The sequence below is a fragment of the Enhydra lutris genome, unplaced genomic scaffold (assembly GCF_002288905.1).
Source record: "Enhydra lutris kenyoni isolate GAN:26980312 unplaced genomic scaffold, ASM228890v2 scaffoldscaffold57, whole genome shotgun sequence".
Classification (NCBI taxonomy): domain Eukaryota; kingdom Metazoa; phylum Chordata; class Mammalia; order Carnivora; family Mustelidae; genus Enhydra; species Enhydra lutris.
The window spans coordinates 5239935-5262453 of record NW_019154141.1 but is presented as its reverse complement, the minus strand read 5'-3'; the positions used below and the strand labels follow the sequence as shown (position 1 = coordinate 5262453).

Below are 22519 nucleotides of genomic sequence, written 5' to 3'. Positions count from 1 at the left end.
GGATGGATGGATGGATGAGTAAACAAAACACACCAGGTGTACTCTTTGCTGCCTTATTTGCATGTAGTTTACAAAAGGCCTGCACATCAGTGACCCCACCTGACAACTTTCTGAGCGCTGACTTGGTGGTCTTCCTATTTAACAGAAGGCAACATGGAGGCCAAGCTGCATTGGTGGGTCCCACTAGAGTTTTTCTCCAGTTCTCACCTCCCGCTCCATCCCTCCAAACACAAAGGACACAGCAAATAATTTGTAAACCTATTTCTGCCTCCAGGACTTTAAATTATGAATGGAACGAAGACAGTTCTTATTCTAGGCACACCACAATTCAGACAGCGGCCACAGCAAGCCTTGTCATCTATTTTAAATTCATCATAGATGAAGGCTGGATAGGCTTAACTTCGCAACGTTATGTCTCTCCAGGGCCTTTCGGGACAGCGTTTCCAGCACTAAGGTTTTTTGATTCTAATACACATAATTTATGTGATGGTGAGTGACTTTGGTTTCTGTCTGGCTATGGCTTAATTTGCATTGATTTTCCTGTTAACTGGCTGCTGTCATGTCTGGCTCTCTACTTCCAGCCTGCCTTTACAATCTATGTTCAGACTTTAATTAGGACCCCTGTTGGTGAACTGGCCTGAGCCTGCCCAGATAGATTTGGGGAAAAACAAAAGAAGCTTTCCAAATAGCAAGACCATTTTATCGCTTATTAACTAGTCTCTGCCAAACGGAGACAGAGGCTGGGAGAGAGGAAAGGTGACGGGCAGGTCAGTTCCCTGGGCTGCATGGAGTGTTGGTAGTATTTTTTTGGGGCAGGGGAGTATGGTGAGGGTACCGACAGGATTCCCCAAAGACTTGGAAATAAGGGAGAGAAGATGGTTTCTGAGCATCAAGCGATGTGAACGTTAACACAAGCTGGGGACTAATTGAACCCTCAAAGGCATCAGTTTGAGCGATTTTGGGCCAAATGGACAAATGTATGTTTTCCAACTAAATGACCTCTTCGCGTTTTGTTTGCTCGCCCACCAGATTTTGCCGGAGTGGCTCCATGCCACCAAGGCACGCTGTCTGGGGCTGCCCTTGCAACTCCGACCCTGCCTCCCAGAGCCCGCAGTCTGGGAGGAACTCAAAGTTACACATGCCGTAGAAATGCATGACAGCTATTCCCACGAGGGTGGTGGTGTGTGATCAAGGAGAGCCCATCCCCAGGACGGCTGTGAAAGACAGCCAAGCAGAGACAGTATCTAGACAATGCCTTTCCGGTTCAGCCCATGGGTACTGGTCCGCAGGGGCTACTGTCACAAATACAGTAGAAAAGGTGGCTTAAACAATGGGAACTATTTTTTCACCGTTCCAGAGGCTGGGAAGTCCGAGATCAGGTTGCTAGTGGGGTTGGGTCCTGCTGAGGTTGGTCCCCGTCTCACTGTGCCTCACATGCAGGGGGAAGAGAGAGAGAGAGACCTCTGGTCTCTTCCTCTTCTTATAAAAACACTAATCCTATCATAGGGACTCTACCCTCATGACCTCATCTAAAACCAGGGACCTCCCCAAGCCCCCACCTGCAAATACCATATATAAAGCGTAGTGTAGGGATTTTAGTCCCGAGTGCTTAGGGCAGAAAATTGTGGTTCATAGCCTTTGTGCAGTGCAGACCCACTGACAAAGCTTGGAGGATGGTATTTCCCTAAACTTAGCAAATTGAAGGATTTTTCTCTGATCCATTAGAATTATCTTCACATTAATTAATTCCATAATCACCAAGGCAAACTTTGGATTCTGATTTCCCCTGTAGTTCATGCATAGGAAGAAAACTTGTTGACCGCTGTGACACTGTGGTTCCTGTCCTCATCCCTGGAGCGAGCTGGGAGACAATCATTCTGGTGTTTCTCTTGGGCTCATGTGGTTTGTGCGGATGTGAGTCAGGCTCTTGGGGCGGACACCACCGAAGGGGAGTCTGGGGACCTCCCTAGCCCAAGACTAGTCACCTGCCTAAGGTAATTCCCTCTGGGTTTACCTTACCAAAGCTCCCGATTGGCCCAGTGCCAGCAAACCTTCTCTCCGAGGTAAAGGTAGTAGAAAGAACATGGGATTTTTGGTTGGGGACCCCTGACTTAGGTTCTAGCTCTGTTGTTTCCCAAATATAGGGCTCTACAGTCTTGCCTACAGCACAGTGACGGACAGAGTAAGGTGCCTCTACACCCATACCAGCTGCACGGGCTTGGGAAAGCTGCTGAAACTCTCTCTGCCTCACCTCCCTTATCTGTAAAATGGGAATCCTAGGCATTTGAAATCAGACGTGCAATACAACTGGGGTGGCAGTCCCTCGACGGCAGTTATTTCTATTAAGATAAGACACGCCTAAAGTTAATGCCTATTTCTACATTATGTCTCAGCTTCCATGTAGGTTCCTTTGAGAATTGCTCGCTTCCTCAACATGCCTGTATGCATGCCTTGCATGTTTTCGGAACCCCCTGTGCTGACCGTTCCCGGAGCTCTCTCACACTCTGGGGTTAGGCATCTCCCTTACTGAACTCTGGGCCACCCTAGGGCAGGGCTTGATGCTGTTCCGTGACGTTCTGGGCTCCTATCCTATTACACCCACACTGGGATAGCCAAGACTCTGATTTTAAGTGGAAGCAGCACGGCTCAGCCCGCCTATGCGCAAAAGGGGCGGAGCTTACGTTCTTAAACTAAACTCTGCAGAGAGTCCATCTGATGTCCAGGCTCCTGAGCCAGTTGCTTCATTTTTCTACCAGGCTCCTCCATGTGACGGGAGAGGTGGCCCTCTGGGGAGCCTGCCCAGGTCACAGGCCGTGGGCCAGATCCTTGAGGACACGAGATTGTGCTGCTCTGCTTAGCCGACAGCAGAGGCCCCTGCCGTGGTGGGGTGGGTGGGTGTGGGGCACGGGATTCGTGGGGAAGGGGTGGGTGCAGAAGGCCTGGGCCCCCCCACAGTAAAGCGCGCCTGATACCTGTCTGGTCCAGCCCAGATATTATCCGATGAAAGTGTACATTCAGACACGAAGAGGCTGCCGGGAGGTTTCACGTGCTCTAGAAGCCAAAGTCCAGACTCATCGTCCGGGTCGGGTTTGGGAGGACACCGTGATGCTGCTCGCTCGTGGAGGATGGGCAGGATTTTGGAAGGGCAGGAGGAGGAGTCTGTCCGACTTTCTGGGTTGACGTGTCGCAGAGTCGAGGTGCTGGAGAGGCGTGTGTGGGACACAAGGGAGGGAGGGGCGGCAGATGTCCTGGGAACAGGAGTCCCATTGGGCTGAGCTCCGGGGCTCAGTAGGAGGGAGTGTTTGTGTCCTGGTGCTGCCGTGACAAGGTATGACGCGCGGAGAGGCCGAAAACCACAGAAATGTATTTTTTCACAGTTCTGGAGGCTGGAAGCAAAAAATGAAGATGTTGGCAGAGCCGTGTTTCCTTTTAAGTTCTAGGATAATTTCCATCTTCACTTCTTCCAGCTTCTCGTAGTCCCAGGCATTCCTCAGCTCATGGCACTATCCATCCCTTGCCTTTGTCCTCATGTGACCACCTTCCCTCTGTGCGTCTCTATGTCTTCTCATGGTGTTCCCCTCGCTCTCTTCTTATACCAGTCCCAGGAGGTGAAGGACTCACCCTAATCCAGCATGACCTCACCTTAACCGCTTACATCCCCAATGACCCTATTTCCCAATAGGGTCACATTCTGAGGGACGGGGTTAGAACTTCAACCTGTCTTTTTGAGGAACACAGTTCAGCCACATCAGGCAGCAGAAGGACCCAGAAGTTTGAAGAGGTAGGTGGAGCCAGGGCCTGGTGGGTTATGGTGCCCACGCAGAAGGAAGTCACTGAAGACGTGGGGCCCGGGGTTGGTATGACCCCCTGGTCTGCATGCTAGCATGGGCTGGGGGAGAGGAGTGAGCCTGGCATCTTGGGAGGTCACTGCAGTGATCTGGGTGAGGCACAATGGCTGTATACATCCTGGGTGGCATCGTGGTGGAGTGGGCAGAGCCGAAGGAACAGGGAAATGTCAGAGAGGGACCTGAAGATGAGGTCTCAGCCTCCAGCCAGGTTTACTGGGAAGGAGAAGGGCACGGGGTCTTGGAGGGAGGATGCTGAGCTTAGTGCTGTGCACACGGAGGCCCAGGTGCTGTGTCACATGCATGCGGCAGGGACTGTGATGCCTGGGGAGTGTGACAGGCAGCCAAGGGCCACGCCTGCCCCGAATCCCACCCGTTGGTGCCCAGCACACTGCTCTCCTGCATATCTGGAATGTTCTCTCTCCCCCAATTTAACGAGTCATGACACTGATTACCTTGACTGCCATGAGTTTTTAAAAGCCTGCTCTGTTCCTGGAGCTCTGCTGGGTGCTTTGTGCACATCATCCCACTGAATCCCTCAAATAAGCTGGTGAAGCAGGTGTGTTATGCCCATTTTGCAGAAGAAGATACTGAGGCCTAGATGAAGTTACCTGTCTAGTCTCAACCTAGGGGGAGTGGAGGATTTAGCAAGGCCTTGTTCGTCCACGTGTTTGCCCTCCTATCACTCTGCCTGCTTGCTTGGTGTTTCTCTGATGAGACCTTGTCTTCTCAGCCACACGTCCCAACACTTCTGCTAAAGCAGAGCTACCTGATGGAAAGGGCTGTGGGTTCCTCCTTGTAGCTCCCCCAGCAAGTTCTGCTGCGGTTGGCTGAAGTCCCCTGAGGCTCCTGGTGGCTGGAGGTGACCAGCCGCATGCCCTACCCCAAGGGCTATCTCCATGCTGTGCTCTCAGAGGATTGCTTTCCTGGGAATTGTACAGGGCACACACCCTGCTGGGCTAAGACTGCCCTGGGGCCTCCAGTTGCCTGGGGCCCCATCTGGCTGTCCCTGGTGCTGAGAGGAACCCTATCTCGAAAAACCTGTGGTCCATCTGGCTTGTGCTCCAATGCCCAGCCTGGGCAGCAATGATGGAGGGTCTGTAGGCCACCATAATGACTTTGGATTTACTTAGATTGCGGTGAGAACCTATTAGAGGGCTTCCAGGCAAAAATTAATGTTAGCTGATAAACAGATTTTGAGATTACTTTGGCTGCCCCATGGAAAATAGAGGGCAGGGTAGTTGGGAGCAGGAATGGAAGTGAGGAACAGGGTGGCCACGTACAGCTGGGCAGATGGCGCACTGCTTAACCCCGGACAACAGCGTGAATGGCATCCCCTGCAGAGACTATAATATTGGCTATGGTAGTAGTCTGGGTGCCAGATGATAGCAGCTTGGACTAGGACGTAGCAGGTAGGTGGAGAGAAACGGACAGATTCTGGATATATTTGAAAGTAGAGTCCTATCAGGAATGGACTAATAGTTTGGCTGTGGAAGGGGAGGGAAAGAGAGGAATCAAGATGACTCCTTTGGACTGAGTAGCCGAGTAAGAGGCAGTGCTATTTCCCGAGATAGGGAAGGCTGGAGGGGGAGAGCAGGTGTGCAGGGACACATCTAAACATCTAGACCAGGTGAACTTGCAGGAACTGGCAGAGAGCACAGCCACGTACCACATGGGAGCAAAGTCTGGGTCCCAAGTCCAGCGGATCTTCCTCTTCTTGCTCTGGAAAGCCCGGTGGGCCGAGGGACAAGTGGGGTCTGAGACAGAACCCATGCGGCTAGGCAGGGCCCGCTCTATGGGTGTCAGCCCATACACAGCCAGACACGGCGCCCCGCTTTAGGAAGGCCCTGCTCTTGGTTCAAAGCCCTGTCATTGCCATCTTGAAGGGCTTAGTAGATTCTGAGCAAGGGCTCCCTTGTTTTCTCTTGCACGGGGCCCTGCAAATTGTGCAGCTGGTTCTGTTGTACTAAAGGGATGACACCAACAAGCCTGGGCCAGCACGCACACAGCTTACGGAACGTGCAGTTTCAACTCAGGATGAATCCAAGGTTAACAGATGCTCAGACCTGCTATGTATGCAAGGTGCCTGGGTTGTGGTAAAGGCTTGCTAAGCCTGAGCTGGGAGTGATAAGAATTATCATAAGGGACAAATATTTAGGAGTGGGAGCTGGGCGGGTCACAGGCGTCAATCTCAGGTTGAAGAGAAAAGGCTGGGCGGAGATCAGCATTTGTCTTGGAAGCAACAGTGGGATGGCAAGGTGGAACTTGGTCTGGAATTCCAAGAGTAGGAGTTGCTGGCTGCCTGCCCCATCCAGGACCCTTGGGGCCCCCAGGATATCTGGCAGGCGGGGATGCTTTGGAGAAGCACGTGCCTGGGAAATGGGCACATAGGGATTGAGTGAGGGAAAGCTGCAAGCGCATCTTCCAGCCCTGGGGGACTGAGGGTCAGGAAGGAATGTCGGCAGGGGTGGGGGGTGGGAGGCCAGAGCCCCTGGTCTCCCTGAGGCCTGGAGAGAGTCCTCACCCAGCACCTGTGTACCCAGCAGTGCGTGTTGGGGCCCACGCCTTCCCTGCCCTCATTCTGTCAGATGGAGGCAACCCACAGCCTATTTCCAAGAGTGGTTGCAGGTCCAAGCCTAAGCTTCTGGAACCTCGAGGTGCCATGTCACGGCTCCCTGATGATGTCCCTTCTTTGCCATTGGTCGCCTTGAAAAATGGCGTCAGGGACTTAAGCCATCTTCGGGGTGATTTCTGGGGAGGGGAGGCTGTGGGAACCCGCTGCTGTGGGCTGAGGAGGTCTGGAGCCAAGGAAGCCCAGTGGAGAACTCTTCCTTCCAGAAACATGAATTCCCAGAACCACGGCTTGACAAAGAGACCCCAAAGCCATTGAGTGTGGCCTCTCGTTCTCAGGCAGGACCCCAAGGAGCCCAGGCGTGCAGGTGCCTGGTTTTCCTCTTGCAGGTTTTCAGGATTGGAGGCTCCTGGGCCAAATCTGGATTGACCATAACAGTGTTTTGTCATGTTATTTCAAGAAGGTCTTCTGACGCCCAGTTAGCACTCCTCTCCTTTCTTGGCCAGCTGCATTTGGAGGGGTGTGTGTGTGTGCGCGCGCGCGCGCGGTGGGGGGAGTGTGGGTGCATGTGTCCCATACCCGTCTTTGGATGATGCCTCAAAACTTTTTGGGCCAGCGCCCTGAGTCTGAGGGACTGTGGACATTTCCTCTCTGCTTAGAAACCCCACTCTCTCTCTCGGGGCGGGTCTCCTCCCAAGACAGTCTGTGGAGTGGGTTCTCCCAGCCCCTTCCCTTCAGCTTTCCAGACGGGCTCTGGCCTTCCTGATGGAGGCGGCGTGGTTACGGGGCCCACACAGGGGATTTGGGATTGGGTGGGTCTGAGTTTATAGGCTGTCTGTGGACCCTAGTTTAAGGCAGGGGACTGGCATGGAGCAGAATGCCTGGGTACAAACCGCAGCTCTCCCGTGTCCGGCCGTGGGTCCCGCTGCCTCAGTCTCCCCATCTATATACTGGGTATATACTCCCCACCTATATACAACAGCACAACCTAGGGCTGCCATGTTCAATGAATTAACACTCACAAAAGGCCATGCCCACGGTTAGTGCAACGGAAGTGGTTATAATCATTCGCAGGAAAGCAGAAACGGCCTTGTAAGGCTTTTGTTCAGAAACTAGACTGAACGGTCACTGAGGACGGGAACTGGCTCTGTCCTTCCTCAGCGTCTGTCATGGATCCGTCCCTGCTCACTGATAGTTTGGGACTAAATTGAATGAAACGATAGATCGCCACCTGAGTTATACATGAGTGTTTCCCCGTCTGAAGAAACGCGGAGCTGACACCCAGCTTTGTGCGCCTCTTCAGCTGGAATCTGGCATTTTCCTCTCAGTCTGTAAGATTTGAATGATTTTCTAAATTGAAGTGAAATTCTCATGACATAAAATTAACCTTTTTTTTTAATTTTTAAAAGATTTTATTTATTTGTGAGTGAGAGAGAGAGAGAGAGAGAGAGAGCAGGAATGGGGGCGGAGAGAAGCAGAGAGAGAAGCAGACTCCCTGCTGAGCAGGGAGCCTGATGTGGGACTTGATCCCGGGACCTGGAGATCATGGCCTGAGCCAAAGGCAGACGCTCAACCAGCTGAACCACCCAGGTGGCCCCAAATTAACCATTTTAAAGTGAAAAACTTGGGTGTCTGGATGGCTCAGATGGTTAAGCGTCTGCCTTCGGCTCAGGTCATGATCTCAGGGTCCTGGGATTGAGCCCTGCATTGGGCTCTCTGCTCAGCAGGGAGCCTGCTTCCCCCTCTCTCTCTGCCTGCCTCTCTGCCTACTTGTGATCTCTCTCTCTGTCAAATAAATAAATATATTTTTTTAAAAAAAGAAAATTAATGAGAAAATTAATGGGAAAATCAGGGCCCTGGGATGGAGCCCCACATCAGGCTTCCTGCTCTGAGGGAAGCCTGCTTCTCCCTCTCCCACGCCCCCTGCTTGTGTTCCTTTTCTTATTTTCTCTCTCTGTGTCAAATACATCAATAAAATCTTCAAAAAAAAAATAGAGCGAAAAACTCAGAGACATTTAGTACATTTATAACATGGTACAACTACTATCCCTATCCAATTTCGAAATACTTTCATCATCCTAAAACGAGGTTTCGTTTTAGGAAGTAGATTCTGCCCGTGGCCCTCCTCCCTCCAGCCCCTGTTTTCCATCTCTGTGGATTTACTGATTTAGGGCATTTGACCGTTTTTGAAGGGCTTCTCCACTCATGTCTTATTTTCAGGGTTCATGTGCATTTAGCAGGTGTCATTGCCTCATTCTTCTTCATGGACGTAATTCCCCCAGCTGGTGGATGGGCCACACTTTGTCCACCCACTCTTGGATAACCGGGTGTGTTACCTCCACCTTTCAGCCACGGGGAACAGGGCTGCTGTGACTATGAACGTGTCAGTACGTGTCTGAGTACCTGATTTCAATTCTTGTGGGGACTCCCAGTCCTGCTGGTGGAATTTTGGGGTCACATGGTCAGTCAGTTGGTAAGATTTTAAAAGTTTTTCCTTATAATTCCTAGGCTTGAGAGAGAAAAGGGTGCCTGGGTGGCTCAGTTGGTGAAGCATCTGTCTTCAGCTCAGGTCATGATCCTGGGGTCCTGGGATCGAGCCCCACATCGGGCTTCTTGCTCAGCAGGACACCTGCTTCTCTCTCTCCCCTTTGACCCTCCCCCTGCGTGTGCTATGCTCTCTCCCTCTCTCTCTCTCTCTCTCTCTCTCTGACAAATAAATAAATAAATAAATAAAATCTTAAAAAAAAAAAAGGAGAGAGAAGGAAAGGAGGAAAAGAGGAAACCACTGTGTTGCTGAAATGTGCTGCAGTCCTGACTACCCTCCAGGGCCATCACCCCTCCAAATGCCAAGGTCAGTGTGAAGGGCAGGGTGTTCAGGGCCCTCTTGTAACCAGGCTTGGGGGGTGGTAGAGGAGCTCTGTAGGGCATCATGGAGACGAGAGAAAACATTACAGACTCCTAAGGCTTTCTTTAGTCCAGTGGGACCTGGAGCCGTTTTAAACACGGTGTTTTAACCCCCCTCTGTCCCAAGTCTTCCGGAGATTTGTGTGCTCAGAGAAGCAGGGATTAGTATGCATTTCCACATTTTCTTGCCCCAGGCTGGCCTCTGTGAGGGCACGAAAACAAGAAAATGTCCCAAGGCTGCTCTAATCGCACCCCCCCAGCGCAGACCCCCCCAGAAAACACGGCCCTGGGCAGGCGGCCTGGGCAAGTGGCCAGTCTTGGTCTAGAGCTGCTGTCAGTCGGTTTGGGGGTCGCCACTGTCCAGGTGTGGGGTTAGGGCGGAGACCTGAGGCCCTAATGTAGGGGGCAGGTGGTGAGCCAAGCTCTGCGGTGTGTGGGAGGGGAGTATTTATTTTATTTTATTATTATTATTTTTTAATTTATTTGTCAGAGAGAGAGGGAGAGAGAGCAAGCACAGGCAGATAGAATGGCAGGCAGAGGCAGAGGGAGAAGCAGGCTCCCTGCCAAGCAAGGAGCCCAATGCGGGACTCGATCCCAGGACGCTGGGATCATGACCTGAGCCGAAGGCAGCTGCTTAACCCACTGAGCCACCCAGGCGCCCCATGGGAGGGGAGTATTTAAACAGGCCCTGCTTTCTGTGACCTCATCCCCTTGCTTTCACATGGGTCCCCTGATGTCCTCTCTTCATGACAATTCACATCATGATGCTTATGCTTGTAACCTCCATGCCAGCTCGTTATCTTTAAAACTTTTGGCGAATGTGCCCAGCGGACCTCCCCACCCCCCCATCATGCTTCCCAGTAATGTTTATTTTGAGGTTTGGTTACACTTACAATGAAGTTGCTGGGAAGGAAAGACCCCTTTCCTCCCCTCCCCTCTCCCCATCTTCTTCCGGCCCTTCCCCCTGTATTTACAGAGCCCTGTTCTAGGAGCTGGAGATAAGCAGCTAGCAGCATGGACCAAGCCCTCTTTGCTCAGAGCTGGCATGGAGGGAGGATGGCCCAGAATGAAAAGATACAAAAATAAACCAGATAATTGGGGTTGGGGTCAGTGCTACCATGTACACCGCAGGGTGCCCGATTAGAGGACAACAGAGGCCCCTTGCAGGAAAACCGAGGAGGCAAGAAAGGCCATGCAAAAATCCGGGAGAGCGGACCGGGCGGAGGCTGACTTTGGGAAGGAGCTTGCACTCTGCAGACCCGGGAGAGGAGAGGAGAGGCACTGAGCCCTGCTCGGCTGTGCTGACCTGCTGTCTGTGGGCCAGTCCCTTACCCACCAGACCTTGGGCTTCGCTCTGCCCAGGGTGGTGGCTCAGCAGATGCACCCGCCTCCAGGCACTCTGGACACCTGTGGTTCCAAGACACCGAGCTTTATTTTAAGCCGCCCCTCCCTACCTTCCCTACCCTCCTGCCAGGCTCAGGCATTGACCTTGCCACTGCCTTGCTCATTCTAGACTCCGGGTTGTCATCCTTTTGAAACGTATACCATTATACATTAATTATTAACTTTTTAAAAAAGATTTTTATTTATTTATTCGACAGAGAGAGATCACAAGTAGGCAGAGAGGCAGGCGGGGTGGGGGGGGGGGGAGCAGGCTCCTCGCTATGCAGATAGCCCGGTACGGGACTTGATCCCAGGACCCTGAGATTACAACCTGAGCCTAAGGCAGAGGCTTTACCCACTGAGCCACCCAGGCGTCCCAATTATTAACTTTATTAAAAATCTCAAACATAAAAGAAAGCGAAAAGAATAGTCACATAAACACCAATATATCCCACCGTTATTAACAGTTTGCCATTTTTGCTTGTCCTTATTCTATCTGTAAATAGGGTGGTGTTTTTCCTGAGTCATTGGAAGAGTGCAGAGTACTTCTTTATTATAAACATCATAGCATATATCTCTTAAGAATAAAAACATTCTTAATGTAATAACGTCCTTAGTGTAATAAAAATATATTCCTGATGAAATAAAAAATGTGATATACATAGACAACAGAAGATTATTCATCTGTAAAAAAGAAGGAAATCCTACCATTTGTGACAACATGGGTGTGGACATTATGCTAGGTAGAAGGACTCAGACAGAGAAAGACAAATATTATATGATCTCAAGTGTATGGGGAATCTAAAAAAATCAAACTCACAGATGCAGAGAATAGACTGGCAGTTGCCAGGGGTGGTGGGGGGGCGTAGGGGGAAATGGGTGAAGGTGGTCGAAAGGTACAAGTTCCCCGTCGTGAGAGAAGTAGGTTCTAGGCATGTAATACATAGCATGGTGATTCTAGTTAACTATACTGTATTGTATGTTTGAAAGTTGCTAAGAGAGAAGATCTTAAAATCCTCATGACAAGAAAAAAAAACTCATAACTACGGGAAGTGATGGCCATTCACCAAATTTTGTGGCAATCATTTCCCAATATATATATTTATCAAATCATTATGTTGTACCCCTTCAATGAATACAATATTATATGCCAATACAACTGGAAGAAAAGAAAAAAGAACAAAAGCATTCTCCTACATGGCCATAATCAAGATAATGGACAATGATCACACAATGTCATCTTATATTCAGTCCGTATTAAATTTCCCTAATTGGCCCCCAAATGTGCTGTTAGCATGTTTGAGCTGGGATTCCGTCAAGGATCATATATTACATTTGTTTTGTCTCTTTAGTGTCCTTCGGTACAGAACATCCCCCTTCTATCCCATTTTTCCCTCGGATATTGGCTTTCTGAAGAACAACACCAGTTGTCGTAGCATGTGTAGAATGGCTTGTTAGATTATTTCCTTGTGGTGTCATTTAATTTGTTCTTCTATCAGCTACATTTCCCATAACCTGGAAATTAGGTCCAGAGGTCTGATTAGATTCAGGTTAAATGTTCTTGACAAGAATCCTCGATGATATCAACTTGGTATCATCCTATCAGGGGACACACAAGTTCAGTTTTCCCATTATTAGTGACATGAAGTTTAATCACATTCCTTGATGGTAGGAGAATGGCTAGACTTCTTTTATATTTCTCCACAGGGTCCAAAAAAGTTTGAGCAACCACTAAGTGTAATAGATACAACGGGTTCTTTTTACTGGCGGTAGTTGCTCTATAAAGTCACTGAGAACACTGAATTAAGGAATACTGAAACTTTGCTTCCAGAACATCTACAGAATTCGGCTTCTGTGAGCCTCTGGTTACAGCCAACAGATCAGCACAGAACCTTGTTTTATGTGTGTTGCTGTCTTAAAACATTTGATTTAATATAGTTTTTGATTCATTAACATTGAGATGGCCAATAGCACTGTAATGCATTCCTGAATGAAGCTTATCTAACACTTGTACTTTCTCTGTAAGGTACATCACATCTCTATAATGCTGAAGCAGCCAGCCCTCAGTCCTACGCGTGTGGGCTATTTTAAACAGCAAAATCACCAACACAAAGCACAAAAACGTAAAAACTATAGCACTCAGTAGACTGTGGAGAAGAGGACATCTGCTTGTCGTATGGGAGCCAAAACAAGGTCACCTTCATCATCCTCGGCTAGGGATGCACATGTGAGGAAACAAAATGTTTTGGGACATCTTGGAATGTCCATGAATGAGGGCTTGAAAGCCACCAGTATTGATTTTGGAGATAACAGCTGGGCTTCAGTGAGTCAATGAACTCGAAATATGGAATCTTTGGATAAAGAGGATCCACTAAATATACTGGATCAAACCAATCTGAACGAGCTGTGTGACCTTGAATTCATTGCATTACCTCTCTGAGCTTTATTTTCCTAACCTGTCCTTTCAAGGGGTGGTCTTTGAGCTTTTCCCAGCACTGGAATCCTGGGACCTGGGTGGGAATTGAACTTCTCTTGGTTTGGGCTGTCTGTGAACAGAAGGACCCCAATCCCTTTTCTTTCTGTGCAGGTTTGTGGATTTCCACGCAGCTGCCTCCACCTGCTCGCCCTCTCGGGCCTCCCTGCTCACCGGCCGGCTTGGCCTCCGCAACGGAGTCACGCACAACTTTGCGGTCACCTCTGTGGGGGGTCTGCCGCTCAACGAGACCACCTTGGCGGAGGTGCTGCAGCAAGCTGGCTACGTCACTGGGATGATAGGTAACACTGGAGCTCCGGGACTGGGGACCCCCCCCCCCCCCCCCCCCCCACCCTGCATCTCCTACAGCATTTCCTGCGGTGCCTGCCTTGTATTTGCGAAGACCCAGCATGCTGCCTCTTCTGCTCCTTTTTGTTTATTTCTTGCTCTATAAGGTCGGAAAGCTTTCAGCTATAAGTCATTGACAAGACCCAACAGGGAACTAAACCATATAGGGTTTAGGTTTTCCTCCCATTGTAATAAGCTTAGAGGTGAGTGATTGCTTTCATTGGCTCAGCTGCGCTAGGAAACCGTTTCTATTTTTCTGCTCCGCTCTCCGTAGTCCGTTAGCTTTCGTCCTCATGCTTGTTGCTCCTTGGTTGCAAGAGAGCGGCCTCAGTATCATTCATCATCATCCGGCTTCAAGGAAAGGAAAAACAAGAGAGCAGGTGCCGGGCCTCTACCAGGGAAAGACACGCCCACCCCTCCCCGTGGACATGCACTTACATCGGATTGGTGGATTTGCATGGCCACGCCCCACTGCAAGGAAGGCTGGGAAACTGGGCTTAGGACCCGGATTGGGGCGGGGGTCTCTAACCTGGGAACCAAACCGGACTTCTGTTTGCGGGGTAAGTGGGGGCACGCGGCAGCGTCGGCCACACTCTCCAGCAGTTTCCTTTCCTTTTAAAATCTGCGTGGGCACCTGTGATTCGGAAGTTCCTACCCGCCTGGCCCTAAGTTTTTATTTGCGTCAGGGCAGGGAGATGCCTTCTGAAGGGATGATTTCCCCCATTCTCTGTGTGAGGAAACCGAGTTTCCGCCGGGTGAGGGGGCCGAGGGGGTGCTCACCGCCCAGGAGCGGTGTGTCTGCCCTGCCTGGCCCTGGTGCTTCGCTTCACGGCTGGTCCTCTCTCCCGAGGCCAAGGGCCTCGGTCCCAGTGGCCCCTTCAGGCTGCCGGTGCTGTTATTCCGACTTCGCAAGAGCTGGTCCCGTGGGATTCCTGCCTCCCTCCTCCAAATCTCCCTGAAGAGGCAAGGGAGGGGCCCCGTGGGGGTGTTAACCCACAGGAGGCCCCAGTTTCGGGGGTTGGCCCTGCCTCCTCCTCTGGGTCAAGGAGCGTGACTTTTTTTTAAATTTTCTGAATTATTTTATTTTATTTTTTGATGAAGTGTTCCAAGATTCATGGTTTACCCAGAGCACCCAGTGCTGCACGCATACGTGCCCTCCTTAATACCCACCCCCAGGCTCACCCATCCCCCCACCCACCTCCCCTCTAAAACCCTGTTTGTTTCTCCGAGTCCACAGTCTTTCATGGTTCGTCTCTCGCTCTGATCCCCCCCCCCCGCCCCCTGCTTCGTGTCTCTGCTCCATCTCCCAATGTCCTCCGTGTTATTCCTTAAGCTCCACGGGTAAGTGAAACCATGTGATAATTGACTCTCTCTGCTTGTCTTATTTCACTCAGCATAATCTCTTCCAGTCCTGTCCATGTTGCTACAAAAGTTGGGTATTCATCCTTTCTGATGGAGGCGTAATATTCCATTGTGTATAGGGACCACATCTTCCTTATCCATTCGACCGTTGAAGGTCATCTTGGCTCCTTCCACAGTTTGGCGACTGTGGCCATTGCTGCTATGAGCATTGGGGTGCACATGCCCCTTCTTTTCACTCCATCTGTATCTTTGGGGTAAATACCCAGATGTGCAATTGCTGGGTCATCGGGTAGCTCTATTTTCAGCTTTTTGAGGATCCTCCACGCTGTTTCCCAGAGGGGCTGCACCAGCTTGCATTCCCACCAGCAGTGTAAGAGGGTTCCCCTTTCTCCACAACCTCTCCCAAGATTTGTTGTTTCCTGCCTTGTTAATTTTGGCCGTTCTAACGGGTGGAAGGGGGTATCACAATGTGGTCTTGATTTGACTCTCCCTGAGGGCTCATGATGGGGAACATTTTTTCGTGTGTCTGTTAGCCATTTGTATGTCTTCACTGGAGAAGTGTCTGTTCATGTCTTCTGCCCGTTTTTTTTTTGACTTGATTATCTGTTTTGTGTGTGTGGAGTTGGAGGCGTTCTTTATAGATCTTGGATATCAGCCCGGACCTACTTTTATAGAAGGTCAAACTGGAGTGTGGCAGGCCCCGGTGGGAGGAGGTACAAATTACGATACCGTCTTTTCAATCCCTGCCTGCCCGTACCCTGAGGTATACTCACTGTGAAGCCCCCACGCTGGGCTGTGTGTCCTAACTGGCCCCATCGCTTCCATCCGGGTCACACTAACAGCCCGGAAGCGTTTGGCCCCTGGGGCTCTCTGACTCTACAGTTTCATGAGGCAGCAGGAGGCTGGGTGCTTCCTGAGCTGAGCGGGGTCCCACTTGCCCTTCCCTCTTCATGTCTTTGAACCCCAGGTGAACAACTGATTATATATTAACTGCTCAGCGGCTCCCTTCTCCCCTCACTGCTCATCCCACCATTTGCATGTTAGAGGATATCCAACCATATCCGTGTGTTGACATCATGAACTTCCTATAAGCAAGCTTAGGGGAAAAATTAAAAAAAAAAAAAAAAAAACCACCAAGGGAATATCAAACCCCTTTGCCCCACCCACACTCCGCTTCTAACATGGGTCCACGGTCATGTATTTCTACCTAGTTTTATACATACCTCTTGGTCCTCCTTTTAACCCCTTCTTGTTATTTTATATTTCTGTGTCACACAATTTTACATCTTTACAATAATTTTAATAATTTTAGGAATAAGTTAAACACTTTAATTTTGGATTTCCACGTAATGCTTAATCCAAGCTTTCCACATCGTGCCGAAGCCATTTGCCTCTGCTTTATATTACATTTTTCCCCCCAAACCTACAGCGCAATTTCAAAAAGGGAGTAGTAGACACTTATCTGCCCTTTCCCTAGATTTCCTGATTATTACCTTTTGTTGCATGCATTTGTCTCTAAAAGATAGTTTGGTGGTATTTTGTCAAGGCCATGTAAATAATTTACTTAGCCATCCTCCCACAGTTGTGCGTTTCTTTCTCTTACGTGCTGTTCAGTGCTGGCACTGTTTAGATCTTTGGACCACATTCTTTTCTCTGTCCCTTGCCTTGTGGGTGGTTTTCCTGGGGTCTTTACTCCGAGCGGAATTTTTATGTCCGAGAGTTCAACGCGGTCAGAGCTTCTGCCACGCGTTTCCCAGTCATTCTTCCCTACCAAACACATGTACAGAGTGAGGAGCAGCCATGCACGTCCAGGCCAGTCTCTCTCCAGGGGAACAGCCTCGGGAAGGGGGAGATGGTCTTCCGTCCAGCCTCTGCGGGCTGCTGAGGGTGGTCAGAGAGGAAGATGATGAAAGTAGGAGGGAACCAGGCATCTCCAAGGCAATATGGGGCCCGCACTTGTCCTCAGGGTCTTTGTAGAGCCCCAGCGAGGGAGGTCGGAGCAGGTGCAACGGGCACTGTGGGATTTGCTGTGGGCACTGAACCCACTTTGAGGGGCAGAAGCTCAGCCCGCTGGCGTCTGTGGGCCCCCAGTGAAGGCTTGCCTTCTTTTTCTTTGTGTGCTTTCCTGCATGGGTCCTGAGTCACCGTTGCTTGCCTTCTGTGTCCCCGTGGACTCCCTCTCAGTCCCAGGGAGTGAGGCTTGGCTCTCACCCAGCATTTGCAGCCTCTCTGCTTGCTTCTGTAAAGGGCAACACGGATGGAGGACTGGGTATGTACTCAGCTCCCCAGAGGCACTGGGAATCCCCTTGGGGGTTCCCTCTGAAAGTCTCTCTCTTGCTTTCCTATAGGCAAATGGCATCTCGGACACCATGGCTCTTATCACCCCAACTTCCGTGGTAAGAATTCTTTGGGATACTTGTTACCTGGGAAACAGAAAGTACAGATCGTGGTGTAAAAGGCTTCCATTAATATTTAAGCCATCCTGCTTCGGGGGGACACCCCTCCCGAGTTAGGATGTCTTCATTCACGGGGTCACTTAGGTGCAGTTGGGAGACCTATGGCACCCCTTGGTCTCACATTGTTTTCTCCTGGCATCTTTCCTGGCCCCTTCCCCACCTTGGTGCCTGCCAGCCCTTCTGGCTTTCTCATCGCAAGCCCATCAGGGTCCACATCTCAGGAAACATTTGGCCCCTGGGAGATCCAGATGTGTCTAGTGCGGTAAGAAGTAAAAATTGTCCAGTGGGTTCACAGAAGCAGGCTATAAACCCACACAGGAGATGCCCCGTCTTGCCTTCTCCCTGTAGCTATTCACTGCCTCAGACTTTTGACTCTCTGACCTTGGGGAATAGGCCAAGATCAAGCTGCCTGAGCCAATTACCTGGAAATCAGTTTGCTGATTGATGAGTTCTCTGAATGTCCAATTCACCGAATTATTGATGGTTTTCCAAAGTTGTGGTTTTGGCCTCTGCTCTCCCCATGACCTGCCTCCTCCTTTTCAGATGGGAACCCACAGACTTTCTCTTGAAGGTGACTTGTCATTATCTGAGCAGCTCAGGCTTCTCTGGGGTCCTTCCCTGAGCTTGCTTCCTGGCGGCTCCTGCTATTTTATAAGTGAACGGGCGGGCTTTTCCTTAACGGTGGTTCTCTGAGTATTTTGTAGACTTCTCCACCCCTCACTCCACCCCAGGATCTCCCTCTAGCTCCATGGAAAGAGGCTGCAGTGCTCTCTGCTACATGTGGGGGGACATATGCATCTGCAGATTTTTCCACTTGGGGAACAGCTTCCAGGGAATCGGCCAGCAACCAGCCTTCAGCCTTGGGCTCTCACTGGCCAACACCCTGTCCCACTCCTTCCTCCTCTCTGGTGCTCCTTCCTCCTCCTCTCTTCCCTTGTGCCCCATCTTTTTAGCTGGACTTCCCTAGCATCTTCCACGTGTGCTTTGTAAGGAGTGGCAGGTAAAGGAAGTGAAGACCTGGCCTTTCCACTAAAAATGACCACAGAACGTACTTTTCCCACTTGCAGTTGCTTCCTCCTTGACAAATGAGGTTGAACTAGATTGGGGTGTCGAAACCTGGAGTCCTATGCTGGGTGGGGGATGGATCCTGAGACAGGATCCCACTGAGCAGGATGAGGTGGTGCCATTTTGGACTTGTGGTGTCTGCCGTTGGGACTGAGAAGAGAGAGCACCCGCCGTACATTTGTGTCCCTGGACCAGCTCATCTCAAAAAGCCTGCTGGCTTGGGTACTCTGAGGTTTCTTGATTCCTGTCTCTGAGTTCATTTGTGTCTCCTCCTGCTTCTTTTACCCCTTCCCCGATGTGCTGTCCTGGTGCTCCTTTACCCTCATTCAGATACACCCTCTTCTAGTTTAATCTGCATATCTTACTTCCCTTCAGGCCCTTGCAGGCCCTTGTTTGTGTCCTACAGTGCCATGCCCATACCTGATTTTTCACCACCTCCTTCCTGGATGTGTTGGTAAGTGCACTGGTGATCGGAGGGGTGCCACACTTCACTTCCTCCCACTCTGGGTTAACTCTAATCCCAAGATGTTTGGCAAAGCTAGTCTTACAGCCAGAACCCAACAAAGTGTTTTCTTCGCATACTACAAAGGGATATTAATCAAATCCTCCTTTAATTACATACTCCATAGCCCTGCAGTATTAAATCATGGAAAATTAAATTTTTGTCCTGGGTGTAAGAATGCAGACTCATAGAACAGAAGGCAAGTGGGGGTGCTCACCAGTTGCTTCTCTTCCAGGTTTTGATTACTACTTTGGAATCCCATACAGCCATGATATGGGCTGCACGGACACCCCAGGCTACAACCACCCTCCTTGTCCAGCGTGTCCACGGGACGATAGACCAGCAAGGTAATCCCATCCAAACAACTGGCAGTGGGCTCCAGAGCCAGGCGAAGTCCCCAGGGTATAGTCCGGTAGGTGTCAATGAGGAAGGCCACAGGAGAGAGTTAAGTCAGTAAAAAAGAGTAGGTTTAGTGCAAATTTGCATTATTTGCATGGAGTATAAGCAAACTTTTAACAAGGGTTAGGTCAAAAAATTATTTCATTGGAATTGTCCGGTTTCCTTGGATTGTTTAGCTCAGCTGGGAAGAGCCTGGTGCTGCCTTGGACTTACCCATGTGGGCTTCTCGCTCCACCTCTGCCTGCTGGTTTCGCTGCCAGGCCACTCACCTGGCCTGGATGTAAGAGGGCTAGAGAGAGGGAGAAGACACTCAGGGCTCCTTACAAGCTTCGCCACCTCCCGCCCCCTGGCAAAGAAACCAGCATCTGGCTTTGAAATGCCATGCTGTCACTCTGTGGGATGCTTTAAAATCCTCTTCCATGGAATGGGGAAATGCTCAGGACATACTAGGACGTAAAAAAAGCAGGAACAAACTCACAAGCAGTGTGCTCTTAGCTGCCTCCGTGTCCATAGCTTCACGGCCCTACTCAGTGGGACTCAGAGGGAGGAAGCTCGAAGTGCTAACAGTGACTCATTCCCTCTGGTTGCGGGACTAAGGGGTTTTCATTTCATCTTTCTTTCTTGTTGTATTTTCCTAATATTCTGCAATGAGTGTGCAGTGCATTTAATATCAGAAAAATGTGCTAAACTTTACTCAGGCAACAGAACAACACAAACCAGGTGTTCCTGTTTCTCAGCCCACGCACCGCGGTTATTGATAAGGTGACGGGTGTCTGAGCCCCTGGGGAAGGCAAGTCTCCGCTGGCTCATTCATAACACGATAGTTAATGTAATAACGACCACGTACTGAGACGTCATCACAGTGTGGGCACCCCCCGTGCGTATCCGCAATCCACGCGACATTGTGTGAGGCAGGTATGTGGCCTGATTTTAGAAGTGAGGACCCTGGAAAGGTACAGGTAAGGACCCGCTTGCCCAGGTCACCCCCCAGCTGTAGGAGGTAGAGCTGGTGATTCCAATCAGGGTCCTCCTGAGTCCAGAGCCTGTGTGCCACTCAGACTGTGGTCGCTGGCCCAGTAGTGTGGCTGTCGTGTGTGCTTGTCAGAAAAGCAGAATGTCAGACCCCCGCTGCCCCCAGGCCCCAGGTCTGCATTTTCACCCAATGCACAGGGGATTCGTGTGCACATGGCAGCGGGAGAAATGAAGCTATAGCTCATCTCTCTGCCCTCCCTACCAGCCGCGGCCCATGGGCCACACTTGGCCATATCGTGGCCTGCCACAGGTCAGCCGGGTCCCTTTAAGTCCATGTTAAATCAGAGAAAATAAAGGGTTGGCTTAGTGGGGGTGAGGTTGCGGGGGAAGGGGAGAGATTGTAGGTAATGGTGGAGTTGCCACAAAGTCATAACAACATGAAAAACTTGGCACTGACAGTGAGGTTAGCATTAGCATGCCTCTTACGGCGATAATCCTTTTGCCCTTTTCCAAAACCTGTGGCCCTTGGTGATTCTTTATCCCAGTCTGACTTGTCTCAAGCTTTTGGAAGGGAGTGTGTGTGCATCTAGGTATGATGGGGGATTTTATCCTCTTTCCAGTCCTTCCCGCCCCATGAGGACAGTTTCCCTCCCTGAGATGCCCCTTGTTCCCTCTTCTCTCCCCGTGGTTCCCAGCTTCTCTCCCGGTGCGCTGTGGCGGCTGGGTTGGAAGGCCGAGGGTTGATGGTGTTGCTCATATGCCCGGCAGCGTGCAGAGCACTAACACTCGCTGTCCTGTTTTGTCCTTTCAGGGCCTCATCAGAGGGCGGGGGCACACTTGAGATAATGAGAGTCAGGTTCTGAGAGCTTAGGTAACTCGCCCACGGGTCACAGCCAGAGTTATTACTCAGCCACTCATGTGGGAGCATTCATGGGTCGGTTCATCTCCAGCTCTAAGACCATAGACTGTTTTTTGTTCAGGAGCTATAACTGGTTTGACTCCCACTTTTTCCAGTGGCTAAAGCTTCTCCAAATTTTCCAAACATGGTTGAGATGTTTAAACTGTCCCCAGCTCCCTGGGTTACGGTCAGATGTCAGGTCACATGAAGTCCCAACGGGTGACCTAGGAAAGCGCCCAGCATCATGCCCTGTAGACAGAAGCCATCATTTAGGAAGGCCAGAGGAAAAAGCCAGGGATGGTGGCTATTGGTTGGCTGTGGGACTCAGCTTGAGTAATTTAGTTTGTCTGGACCTCAGTTTCTCTTGCAACAAAATGGGAATAATATCTGTAGCTCAGGGAAGTCTTTGTGAGCTTTGCAGAGTGGCCAGACTTGTCCGAGGAGCATAAAAGTCTGTTAGAAGGAAAGGGAAGAAGGTATTTTATTGATTTTGCCCTGGAGGAAATGACAGATGGGAAAAATAATCTGGGGCAGGTTATTAGGTGTTTTGTGTTCATGCACATCGCATCGCTGCGTAAAAGCATTTTGTTCAACACGACAGCTACTTAGGTCATGGAAATGAATACCATCTGTGGTTTCCACACAGGAACCTTGAGAGGGACTGTTACACCGATATGGCCCTTCCTCTCTATGAAAACCTCAACATCGTGGAGCAGCCCGTGAACCTGAGCAGCCTGGCGCAGAGGTACGCCGAGAAAGCTACCCAATTCATCCAGCATGCAAGGTAAGAGTCCCCTCTTACCTTGACTCCCCGGGGCTGCCCCCCGACCCCCACCCCACATGTCCCCTGGCCTCAGGGCCCCTGCAAGCCGTGCTGGAGTTCCTTTGTGCAACAAAGATGGATGCGTGTCTGTTCCCTGGAGAACAGTCTCCCCTGGGATCTCCAGGCCTGGGTGAGAAGCTCTGCAGGTATGTTCCGGGAGTTCCTGGGAGCTTTCCCCATCCTGGTTCAGATCGTGCTCTGTTGTCATTATCCTTCTTTCCTCTCCTCTAAGCTCCTGGACGTAGGACCTGCCACTGTGTTCTGGGCACTCAAGGCATTTGTTGATTGATTAATTGACAGGGTGGATTAGCTTTGTACTGCTGCGGTAACAAACTCACCGCCGGCTTACTGGCTAAAACAGCCACAGTTGACTCTCCTTCAGATCTGGAGGCCAGACGCCCATAATGAGTCCAATGGGGCTAAAATCAAGGTATCAGCGGGGCGATCTTCTGGAGGTTCTAGGGGAGGAATGTTTCTTGGCTCTTCCGTCTTGTCTTCTGGCTTAGGGCCCCATTAT

The 22519-nt window shown here is 50.5% G+C and overlaps 1 protein-coding gene across 1 annotated transcript in view; it reads left to right on the top strand.

Annotated features, from left to right (window-relative positions):
- LOC111158150 (arylsulfatase G) overlaps nt 1–22519 on the top strand; it is a 63793-nt gene that overhangs the window by 8348 nt on the left and 32926 nt on the right. Inside the window, exons 2-5 of the mRNA XM_022520035.1 lie at nt 13292–13479; nt 17236–17283; nt 19146–19257; nt 21826–21963. Of these exons, the coding sequence (XP_022375743.1) occupies nt 13292–13479; nt 17236–17283; nt 19146–19257; nt 21826–21963 (486 nt within the window). The remainder of the gene's footprint in view (nt 1–13291; nt 13480–17235; nt 17284–19145; nt 19258–21825; nt 21964–22519) is intronic.